The sequence below is a fragment of the Apteryx mantelli genome, chromosome Z (assembly GCF_036417845.1).
Source record: "Apteryx mantelli isolate bAptMan1 chromosome Z, bAptMan1.hap1, whole genome shotgun sequence".
Classification (NCBI taxonomy): Eukaryota; Metazoa; Chordata; class Aves; order Apterygiformes; family Apterygidae; genus Apteryx; species Apteryx mantelli.
Window position 1 is genome coordinate 22,556,694 of NC_090020.1, and position 12,435 is coordinate 22,569,128.

At 44.7% G+C, this 12,435-nt stretch overlaps 1 protein-coding gene across 2 annotated transcripts in view; it reads right to left on the reverse strand.

The window, feature by feature from the left end:
• The window catches only part of TTC39B (tetratricopeptide repeat domain 39B), an 81,840-nt gene extending 73,904 nt beyond the window's left edge, over positions 1 to 7,936 (reverse strand). For both annotated transcript variants that reach the window (XM_067316104.1, XM_067316102.1), the window contains exon 1: positions 7,808 to 7,936. In XM_067316104.1, the coding sequence (XP_067172205.1) occupies positions 7,808 to 7,855 (48 nt within the window). In that variant the 5' untranslated portion in view covers positions 7,856 to 7,936. The remainder of the gene's footprint in view (positions 1 to 7,807) is intronic.
• Between the last annotated feature and the right edge of the window lie 4,499 nt (positions 7,937 to 12,435).

The following is a 12,435-nucleotide window of genomic DNA, read 5'->3' on the forward strand; positions in this document are numbered from 1 at the left end:
TCTTCAATAAATCTGTTTGCAGAGATAATAATAATAATAATAATAACCTCCCCCCTGCCCCCGTGGCAAGGATAAATGCATACTTGTGGGCAATCAAACCATTGGCTCCTTTACATCAAATTCACATTGTAGCAAGTGTCTGGTGAACTGGCTGCAGTGACTGGTGCTACGCAATAGGAAAACCCCTCACAACTGCATTGTCTAGTCTAAAGCACTGAACTTCTGCATACCACTTTGCGCCTTCAGCACCTGGCCACATAAAAGCAAAAAAGTCAAAACCCTTAAACAAGGCACAGGGCACGTCTTTTAACTGTAGAAGAAAAGGTATCAGCCAGACAACTATAGGCTATCTCAGGTTTGCAGTGAACCACTTATACCACATCTGATCTACGTCCATGGCAGGCATCTGTATCTGTTTTCGCTAAGGCCCACAGCTGTTATATCTAAGACAAGAGTTTTTACTAGTTTGGGGAGGGAGGAGGTCACAAGATTTTTTGAAGTCTTGCATGTGATTTTTATTTATTTTTTCAGACCAAGCACAAATAACCAAATGGAGAAAATTCAAACTGAGCAAGAGAGAACTTACTCGAAATTCTGCAACCATTAAAATCTAAGTGCTCCCTTTCAGTAGTTTCAGGACTTACATAATCTAAAGAGACCAGCTAATACAGTGATGTACGATCCACAGTGATGTGGATATGTATCACAAAACTCAAATGAAGTTTACCTTCATCACACAGTATATTTGTGCTACTGCCATTACAGCAGAGAGCAAAGCTATGTATAACTTTGTGTTTGATTTCAGTCAAGATCAGGATGAACATGCTTCAGAGACAACTGACAATGCAAACCATGAACCCTGGCTTGCTACCAGAAGCAGTCGCAGCTTCCCCTTATTCTGCTCCACCTTTCTTGTAATGGCAGAGCACTCCTGCAAACACAAAGCAAGACACGTCAGTAAAGCGATCTTGGTTTAAAAAATAAAAATAAAAACTAGCAGTAACAACCGTGGAAAAGTTAGTTTTAAACTCAGTGAGTTACCTTGTCTGTTCCACTGGAGCGACATGCATGCACAGAAAAACTGGTAGGAATTCAAGAAAACTGCACAGCTCCCATTGGCCAATAGGACTGTTTTTTGCAGAGATACTAGCTAAAATTGACCCTACATTACATCCCAGGGTTGCTATTCTCAAACCATTCAAAGAAAACACTTACAGAAGTTCCTTCCTAATCCCCAACCTCTAATCCTTGTCCCTGCGCTCTTTTTAACCACCTCTTCAGTTGTGCCAGTGCAGTTGCCTTCAGTGATACACTTGTAAGCTAAATCATGTAGTTGATTCAATATAAAAACCCCAAACCAAAGCATCATACAGAGTTATACAGTCTCTCCAATAACTACTGTCCACATGGAATTCTCTTAGCAAAATGAACATCTTCTTCACTTGGCTCATCACTACTTGAAGCTACAAAAAGATGCAAGAAGCCTAATTATGGAATCTGGGAAAATACTGAAAGAAAAGGCTATGAAAAGGCTCTTCTAATAGAAAACAGGATGATCACACTTGCTTCCTGACTACCCATACACACAAACTCAGAATAAAAGCTAAAGCAGAGACACAAAGCAGTTAGAAATTAAAACAACTCTTCCACTCTGAAATTCTAAAATGTAGAGAAAGAAAAGCACAGGGCATTACTTAGAGAAGAATCCTCACAGTTGGAGTCTCATCTGTGTGACTTTGAGACAACCGTTCATTTTTGTTTTCAATTCATTAAAAAAGTACAAAGCTAGAACAACCTGCATTTACTTTGCACTTTCATCCCAAACATATTACTGAATCAGTTGAAAGGAAGATAAAAATGTTACCATTCAAATAAGTAAAGTGGACTTCAAAGCAGCCCACCATAGTCTTTTGCCTTGGACCTTGGCACTCCTGCCTTTGGTGTTCACTTACTGAGAAATACGTTCCCTCTGAAACTTAAGTACACAACTTGCAATGTCCTTTGAACTCATGCCGAGTTCAATTCACAATAAAAATAGTCAATATTTAGCAGAAATAGGTGCAGTTTGGCAAAGTGTCAAACTAACCACTCCATCTTTTAAAAGGGACTAGCCATGATCAACCCCATATTTTCCATTGATAGAAGGAGCTATAGCCATATATAGCTCTTTAATCCAAATTACATTAAAAGACACAGACACTGAGCTGCTCCTGAATCTCTCTTTCCCAAGGTTTTAAAGAGACTTTGCTTAAGCTCAGTAGAACGCAGCTTAACAGAGCCAGCTACTTCAGTGGTGTCATCTAACAGTACACAGGCAGATATGTTTAACTGGATTTTCCAGAGTGGCACATGGTTTTTTTTATGCTAAGATTCACCATCTGGACAAGGTACAGGTTTAGATATCATTTAATACCATGCTTAAATTAATGAATCTTGGTGTGACCAAGTTTGCTATTCTTCTGCTCCAAGTCACACACTTAGCATAAACTGCTTTGTCTCCTAAGTTTAGTTCCCAAACTTCTCTTAAAGAAGGACAGAATAATTAATATAGCACAAGGATATAATAATTAATTATATGCAAAGTGCTCAGGGGAAAAAAAACAAAACAACAAAACACAGACAATTCTTTTCCCTCAATGTAGTTCATAGGATTACTTTTCCAAATTCTTTTCTTGCCTGGAAGGCCCTAGTAAACCATACGTTTATTACAGTTCCCCCCCCCACACACACTTTTTTTATTCAGTTTATTGAGAAAAAAAACTAAGAAACAAGTTTCATGTCACATTCTCTCATATATATATATATACACACACACACACACACGTTTGTAATATTTACTTATTATTGACTTAGCTGAATATTTTTGGATCTGAAAGAGCTTTGAGAGAAGCAGGAAGTTCTCAGCACCCACATGCAAATCCTCACCTGTTTCAGGCCATGTAACAGACATCTGGCCACCTATTGCACAATATTCTTAAACAATCCTGGTTGTGACTAGAACCTATATCACACATCAACAGCAGCATCTATGCACCTCTGAGAACTGACTCAGAAATCTGAAGGACTTTGCTCTTTTTTTAAAACAAGAGCAGTGCCCCACCACTTCTGCTCCCTCAAGTTTACTATTGTTTCTAGTAACCCAGAAGATACGTTGTGTGTAAAATCATCGCCCAACAGATGTGGTCTGTTCTGCTTTGCTCCTGTCAGCTTGAACCCAGCCACTGTGATTCTTTCTCAACCTTCTGTTCTGGTGCACAAGGAGAGGAAAGCAGTATGACTTATCTGAAATTCTCCTTGCTATTATGAAGTTCTTCTGCTAGGTGAGCTGTAAGAGATTTATAAGACAGATGGGATAAGATAGCATCTGCTTATCACTTACTCTTGTGGTAAGTCAGCCTGGTCTGTACTGCCAGGTAACACATGCCAAACACCTTGGCAAGGTCTGCCAAAGAAGCAGGAAAACTCCTATCTTTCAATTTCTTTTGCAAGTAGGACATTTCCACCATGCAGCCTCTTTGAAGCCCCCAAAAGAACATTTATCCAAGCAATATGGTTTATCTCTAGCAGTTCCTATAAGTCTACCAAGTCTAGAGGCTGACCCAACCATACCTGCATCAAAATATCGACAACAGAAGCACATACATTTGCACAACCAAACAGTGCCTCCACAAAGTCTTAATCCTCACAAAGACCCATCAAAAGTAGAGTAAGCAATCTCTCCCTTTTTAAGTTTATGAATGAAGTAGAATTGTCTTTTCATATTCCGGATGGCAGGTTTTAGCTACAACTACCAAGCCTGCTCTGTCTGTAAGGACAGCAGCCTCCACTGTTCAGATAAAGACTCTATTAAAAGATCTTTGCATTCCGCAAGAGAATAGCAGCAGTACCGGGGGGTTGGGGGGGAACAACTTAAGAAAAAAAAAAAAAAGCTCCTTTTGCTTAACTTCTTTTCCATGTCTACAGATGTAATACATACTAAACAAACAAACAAACAAAAAAATTGAATTAAAGGCAAATTATGATAGACTGAAATGAACTCTCCTCATAGATACTTTGCTATCCCAGAATTTTATCTGTCAGTTTTGCCTCCTAAAGAGGTATCTGGTGCTCCACAAATCATGGCAGTCTTAGATTTTCATTAGTGTTCTCATTGATGAATAAATCTTCAGCTTTCAAAATAAGCACAGTATTCAGTCATCTCATGTCCAGTCATGTCTGCTCCCTCAAATTTAATACTACCAGTTCAGAAGAAACAAGTTTTTACATGAAAATTATTTACTCCATCAAATGTGCTCTGATCATGTTTCTTCCAGCTTACCAACTTGACTTTATCACTTTTAGAAGTTCTGCATGCTGGTGAACCATGAGACTTTACTGCAGTTTGCATTGACTGGTAATTTGATCACCACAGAAACCCCATCTTTTTCCATATCCCCTGTATCTCTCTTTCCTCACTCTAATAAGGACAAAGTAACACTAAATAAATAAATTCAATGGGAACATGTTAGACGTGATTCCTTTTCCTCTCCAGGGAACTAATAAAAACTTAAGCTTTATTTTTTGCATCTACCCTGCTTTCAAATTTGCCAGTTAACGAAGGGGCTCCAAAGGGTGAAGGAAGGAAGCTTTAGGAAGCCAGCTAAGAAATGGAGGTATGTAAAGAATAGAAATTAACCGAAGAACAATATAGGTAATATAAACTTAGAATATGTGTCCTTACCTTGAATAGGTGGCCATTAGGAAAAAAGTACAACCAACCTGCATATACTACAAGTTTCTGTCAAAGTCATGGCATATTTTATCTAAAATAAAGAACGCTGTTCTTCAGAAGTAGGGACAACAGCCTAATTTTAAATTATTAAAGAAGGAATTATTATATATGCTTAGTTTTCCCTTGGTTCTTTTTTTATCTGCACTGTTGGAAGAATCTGCCCCTCGTTTTAGATGTAGATATGCTGTGAAACTTGGAGAGGCCAGAACAAGAACAGGAAAAAACGATGAGACAGATATGCCAAAACACAAGTCCTTGAAGTAAGCTGACAAAAGGAGTTCAAATTGTAGGTCCTTCAGCAGAGCAAGATCTAGTTCTCAAAGAGACATAAACATCCAAATCAGATAAGGATGTTTTATGAATATAATCATCCTTCATGAAAGGAAGTGCATTCAGTATCCCTTGCCAGCTCCATATTCTCAAATTCTTCACTTTCTAAGGTGAAAGAGGTGCACAGTGGCTTGTTCGAGGTTCTCAACATCTCCAGGGGGAGTGCAGCTACAACAGTTTTTTCCCTCACTGATACTCTTTTTCAGGCCAGAGTTATCAAATAAAACTAGTGAGAAGTCCTCAGAGTAAACATTAGTGAGAGAATGGCTACAAGGTTCTTCAATTTAGATTAAGTACATTATTGTATTAAGTTACTGGTGAAAACAAGCACACTAGTAGGATCTTTGATCATCTGTGCAGTAAGCTATTGTTGCAGTGAACAAAGAACTTGAGTACCTAAATAACATACCTAAAAGTACTAAACAGTTTTTGACTTAAATATCGCTCATGAAGACTTCTGTTTCATTTTGATATTTATTCTAAAGATAAACTTAAAGCCAGCCTATACAGTATCCATCTCTGTCAGAGCAGTTTACAAAACTATAGCAGGCAACATCAGATGTTCTTTACGTCAATTTTCATTAATAGGTTAGTTTAAAGCCAAAAGAACAAATTAACTGAACTGACCAAGTTGTCCTTAACATAAGCCTGGGAGTTAACAACCACAATGAGGGCACCAAATCACTTTCAGCTCTGGATGTAATTCTTAGGCTAGCTGACTGTGGCCAAACAAGACATTTTTATAGCAACTAGATACTTCTTGATCATGATCCTTTTTGTCTGGCCACAACCCTCACATGCACAAGGCCAAACGTATTTTTTTATTTAATGGATAGGGAATCCCCAAGTAACCAATTAACAATTAAGCTGTCTTTAAGACTTTGAAAAACCAGGGCAGCACAGAGTGAATTTACTGGGAAGCAGATCTGGCCCACTATTTTCCCCTATGAGATTAAGCACTAAGACTTAATAGCAAACTGGGTGAAGGATATTCTTCCTATAATTTAGACAGGGCAGATGGGCTGCAGCTAAGTTGCTAACTCCCTACCCTGGCAACTGTAAATTTCCACTACTTGCCTACTGAAAGCAGCAAGATTTGACAAAAAACTTGTTCTCACTGATACTGCTCCTTACATTGGCAACAAATCTTAAGTTTCTCAAAGACCACTGCCTGCGCTTGGCATTCCAAGATTTTGCAGTGATTCACTCAAGTATACAATGACGTTTTAAGCACTTCACATCCTCTTCACAATATGCCTGTACACTATAATCTTAGGAAGTAGCAAGTTTTACTGCACACTTTGCAATACAGACTAATATCTGTAGTATTTGACAAAATGTTGTTTCAGAAGAGAAGTCTTTCAGAAGATCCTCCTCTGTCAACCAAGAGCAAGAAGAACAAGCTGCCTTTTGTGGTCTGTCCCAAGATCCACTCCTGAAACTGCCAAATACAAAACATGAGCATTCAGCAGAACCCCACAGCACAGTAAGTTCTATATATATGTTTGTCAGTGGCTGTGTTACATGAAATACTACCTCACCTCATAAACGGGGCATTGCCCTGTTTTTAAAATTCACCTCAACAAAGTTAAAAACACATACACACGCTCCTCTATTGCTATTATGCAATAACATGATTCATACGTTTCTCTTCAGCAAAGTTTGGGCCAAGCCATGCTTCAGGAATCTTTCTGAACGAGTTGCTGACTGTAACCAATGCTAAAATCAATGATATTAGAGCATACAGTCAGAAGTCAAATCACTATTACTGCACGTGCATTCCAGGCTGTGAGCTACTTGCTTTTAAACGTACTCTGCATTTATGGCTTCCTCAGTTTTGCAGTAAGTTCTCTAAAGCTTGTCTAGGAGATTCCTCCACTACCACTAACTTTCTGAGAGGTACTATCCACACTCCTGCTGTCGCATTTTTCTGGACCGCATGCAAAGCAGGAAAGCTCAGACGGCAGTTCTAAGGCACTCAGTTTCCCCACGCACAGAGTTTGGGCATTTACATTTGGATGGTTAAGGATCTTTGACCAAAACAACAGGAAGGCGATCGTCTGCAGAGCCTAGTAAGTTTTAAATCAACTATTATTCCATCTCGTTAAAGTTCCCAGCTGCAAGAACCGCCTGATCTGCGAGCTGGCGACCCCGCAGGGCCCGCGGCAGAGGGGTCTCCTCCTCGGAAACGACCTCCCGCCAGGGCAGAAGCGCCTTCCGCGGCCGGGCGCCGCGGGGCGACGAGCCCCAGGCGCGGCGCGGCGCGGCGCGGGGCCCCCGCCCCGGCCCCGGCCCCGGCCCCGGCCCCCGCCGAGGGGGAGCCGCTCGGCCTCGCGGCCGGCCGAAAAACCGAGGAAACATAAATCAATAAAATGGAGGAGAGCGCGGGAAGGGGAAGACGGCGGGCAGGGGCTGCCCGCTGCGGGGCCGCTGCCCCCGGCGGCCGCGTCGCCCGCCGCCCTGACAACGGCCCAACGGCCGCCTCGGCGGCGCCGGCCCTGGAAGAAGCGGCGAGCGCGGCGGAAGGCGCCGGGGCAGGTGGGCGGCGGGATGCGGCGCCGCGGAGCGGAGCGGGGCCGGGTCGGGCCGGCCGGGCCGCCACCGTCCCCCCCCGCCCTGCCGTGCCCTGCCCCACCACGCAAGTAGGGGCGACCCGACCCGACCCGGCCCGGCCCCGCACCCGCCAGCCCGCTCGCCGCCCGCTACCTCCTCGCCGCCGCCGCTCTCCTCCGTGCCGTTTCCTACGCTCGCCATGTTCCTGCTCCACTCGCCGCCGTGCCGGGATGCCTGCGGCCGCCGCGCCGCGTCCCGCGCCACTCCCCCGCCCCAACGGCCCGGCGGCGCCCGCCTCACGCCGTGCGCTGCGGTGAGGTGCGGTGCGGTGCGGTACTCTGTTCTGCTCTCGCCGCCGCCGCCGCCGGGCCCCCCGCCCCCCGGGGCCGCCGCACAACTCCGGAGGCCGCGCCCCCCTCATTTGCATGTCAGGCCCCGCCCCGCCCGGTCGCGCCCTGTCTTCCCCACGCCGCCCGGGCTCCCGCCGCGCCGCCCGCCTCTCCTCCTCCCCGCGCCGTCACGAGCCCGGCGGGTGGCGGGCGGGGCCGCGCCAACAGCTGGGAGGGGCGGGGGGTCTCGTCGGGCCGGGCCGGGCCGGGCCGCGGTAGTAGAAGCCTCGCACTGGCGCGCCGGGAGGGCGGCCGTGGCTCGGAGAGGCTCGGAAATGCCGGCTCCCGCTAAGCACGAGCCGAGGGCCGAGCCCGAGGCCGCGTGTCGCCGCAGCAGGAGCCGCCGGGGCCGCCTGTTGCGAGCGGCCGGCCGCGCTGGCGGGGGCCGGGGCCGCCCGGTTGCCGGCAGGGTCGCTGCCGCCTTTGCTCCGAGCGAGGCGTTGCCGCAGAGCCGTCGCGGGACCCGCCTGCTCGAGGAAGTTGCACTTTTTCTCTGACTGCGCCTGTCTGGCCCCGAGGGGCAGCTCCGCGCAGCAGTGGCCGCCCGGGGCCGGGGCGCCGCAGCGCTGCGGGCAGCTCGGCTCGGCCCGGCTCCGCTGCCCTCGCGGCCCGCTGGCGGAGCTCGCCAAATGGCGCCAGCTCCTGTGGCCCAAATGGCGGTGCCCGGCCGAAGCACCATTAGCCGAACTGAACTCGTCACGCGTGATCCGTACCGCTGGAGCGGCGTTACTCGGTCAGGGACTACAGCCCTGCTCGGTAACTTGCTGTAGAGCCCAGCAAGACGCAGGGTGTTTTCAGTGGCCTAGGCCTTGCTGTCACTGGGCTCCGCGGTGCGTCTTTTCATGGCCGCAGAGAAAGGGAAGGAGGGGTTGTGCTTCATTATTTGCCTCAGACCTTACCTGAGTGGGCTTTTCTAGTTAGCACCGTTGGTCAGCTGGGGAAGCAGCACCGTTTCCTCAGGCAGGCCTCCAGAGGAGTCCACACGGTCTGCTCCAAGTAGCCGCTGTCTGAAGCCCCGTAGAAACTGACATCTGCAGTTCCCCAGCGCTCCCTGACCAAGTGCTGTGGAAGAGCTGTTTCATCACCAGGCTGACTTGAGTTTGAGGAGTAAGTCTGCAAAACAGTCAGCTAAGAGAAGCACTATTAAATTTCTTTACTCTGCCTTATCCTGAAGGATGGAGGTAGGTCAGCAGAGTATGGTAATGCTCTTTTCTAAAAATCTACTGCTAGCATTTTCCACTTTTCCCTATTCTGCCTGCTGAGGTCAAGTTCTACTAATCAGCAATAGATAGCGTGATGCCCACCTCCACTGCCTAAAGGTTACTTCTCTGTCACAGCCCGTATTAAGAAATGCATAGTTTTGATGTATTAGCTTTGATTAGAACTAGCGACAGCTGAAATAGGCCTGTTTTTTCCAGATTTTTTTCTTTCCCGCTGCGAGGGGGAGAGAAAGGGACTGAACTGAACAGATTGAGCTAACCAGGAAGAAAATACAGTCTAAGAGCTCTCTGCAAGATGTAGAATTACAGCCTAGAAATAAGCAAGGTCTTTGGGTCTAAGAAGAGACAGAAGTACAGGCTTTCATTGTAGGCTAGTAACTTAAATGTTCTTACAGACTAAGAATTTATTCTGGACTGTAGTGCCATAGCTCCCCTGCTATTTTTATCCAGCCTAGCTAAGTAAAGGGTGGAGGGGAACATAACTTGAACATGTTTATCTGTACTTCAAGACTGCAGTTTTCTCAGGAAAGGTGTAGCAGACTCACTGTTCTTCCATATTTATATTGCAGTAGAGTAAGTTTCTTCATTAGCAATTTGCTGGGAAGTACTTAAGATTTGTTAATATACTTCTCCAGGACAGATCTGAAACATATGAAACACTCTTATGCTGTGAATGCAGTCGACAGGCCCATACACGCCTTCAGTTTGACTAAGGGCACAGTCTCAGTCATGTGTGCTAATACTGCCCACACAGCTGTAGCTAAAATTCATGTTAATTATACCATTACACTCTACCTCCATTTCAAAAATAGGTTTTAAGCCAGTGTTATTCTACAACAGATGTGTTCCACTGTGTGACATAGTATATGGGTTAGATAGGTGTAATACATAAGGTCTCCAAATTCTGGAAACGTGGTCCCTGCAGATGGGAACCACCTGTACCGTTCTGTAGGATCCACTCATCCAAGTAGTTACGCCACTTCTAGCTACACAGAAGAAAAAGTAAGCTTCTTGCAGAAACAGCTAAAGGACTGTAGCACCAGTGCTTTTAGAGTTAGGCTGGGGAAATCACACCAAGGTGTTTGTAGTCACTGGTAATTACTGTGTGGGAGACATAACTGCAATTGAGTCAGAGGTTGGGTCCAGATGTTCAGTAGTTCAAGGCCAAGGTTTAGGTGGATACAATCTAGTTACGATTAGCTCTTGACTGGTTTCAGTTATATTGTTGCATTCTCTTTCCTCCCCACCCAGTCACTCAGTTCAGTTATACTCTTGTGGAAAAGTTAAGGTTGTATCTATCAGTGATCATTCTCTGGTCAGAACAAAGGTACACACTAAAATATCACAGTTATCTCAACTGTATGACTCCTGATCCACATAGCTGAGACAGAAAAAGTACTACAGAAGTCTGAATATAGGTCCTTTGAATGTCAGAACCGTGACCAAATCTTGCCTGGACTTTGAGGTGCTGTCATAGGGAATAGTCCCATTTAAGTCAGTATAGTTACAGCCAGGTCTGAAAGACTAAGGGCATCTCAAAGCTCTCCAGCTGACTTTAATCAGTTAGTATTCTTTCCCTTCTCCCTTGAAATTTAAGCATCAGAGAAACACCTTGTAAATTCCTCTTCCTCTTAGAGTTTTCCATTTGTGAAAAAACACTTCTGAAGCAATATGGACAAGAATTAACAGGTCTTAATCCTCTAAGAAGAGAAGCCTGTTGCAATAGTTGGCCAGCTCCTGTTTCCATCCATTTGAATGCAAATATCTTTAAAGCAAGAATTAGGAGATTATGGGCTGATTACTAATCTTTCAGAGAGCACTCCAGTGGATCTGTTTAAAGGATTTTGCTCAGATCTGACAGCAGAGGCCAGCCCTTGAAAGACCCTTCCCCTCTGGTTGGCATAGCTGTATAGACTTCGCACCCAATACAAGCCTGCTTATATATTCCCTCATTTTCAGAACCAGCACATGCATCTTGCTGTATTAACACTACCCGGACATTTGATAGCTCTGCTACTGTTTCCTTTTTCAGTACAGTTATTCACTGGCTATTTGCATCATTATAAGAATTCAAAGGATAATGAGGAGGAAAAAAAAGATTCTTTTTTTTAAGCTTCCTCAGTCAAATACAAAGATTTGATGAGGCTGAAAAGCCCCATTCTCCTCTTCATGATCAAATAATGAATATAGAAGAACACAACCAACTTCAGTATAAACACTTGATATTGATCTGTTTCTCTGGAGGACTATGCTTGACAGTAAGTCTGTTATAAAGCAAGCCCAGGAAGTTGCCTTAGTATTCCTGCAGCAATTTTCCTGTTGGATTAGACTGTCTCAGACTCCCCCAAGTAGGACTGTAGCTACCAATCATTAAATACTTCTTAGCAGTTTCCCAGTAGGGCAAGTAAGCAGAAACCAAGCCCCACCTAGTTCAGGGAGTACTTATTAAATAAACTATCTATTAAAGTAATGAGTACTCTGAACAGTACAAATGGCACATGAATCTACCCACATAAAACTCCTGTGCAAGACTGGCTGACAAGAGTAAGAATCACCAAATTTGCTAACGTTAAGAAAGTTCAGTCTCTTTATCTTGACTGATGCATTGAGTTAAAAGCCAGCTAAGCAAATAAATATTTCTAGTAACTCAGGAGAGATACTATTTTATAAAGACCTACAGCAAAAGCAACATGGGACAGCCAAGACAGAAGAATGGATGAGAATGTATTTCCTTATGGACTGTAAGAGCCATACTAAAACCATGAGATAATTCTTTCTTTTTTCTTTTTTTTCTTTTTTTTTCCCCCTCCCAATTAGCCAGCTCTAGATAGGCAAACTAAGATGAAGCAACATCTCCTCCTGACAGGGACAAGTATCAAAGTATTATTCCTTCCCACAAGCTGAGCTAGTGTGTGGCTCAAACAGTAATTCAGAGATTACTAAAGCAACAGCAGTACCCCCTTCAGAGTTAAAACACATGAGAGTGCATTGATGGGTGCATTTAGTTGTAGTACTAGAAGGTTAAGATTATCAGGTTATTTTCTTGCCCTTCCACCAACCCCCTTGCCACTAGCCAGCCATGAAACAACAGGGTTCAGGTTTAATTTAGTCTCCAGAAGGAATAATAACTTTCAATCCCTGCATCTGTTTTCCCACAGCCACCCATGAGGAG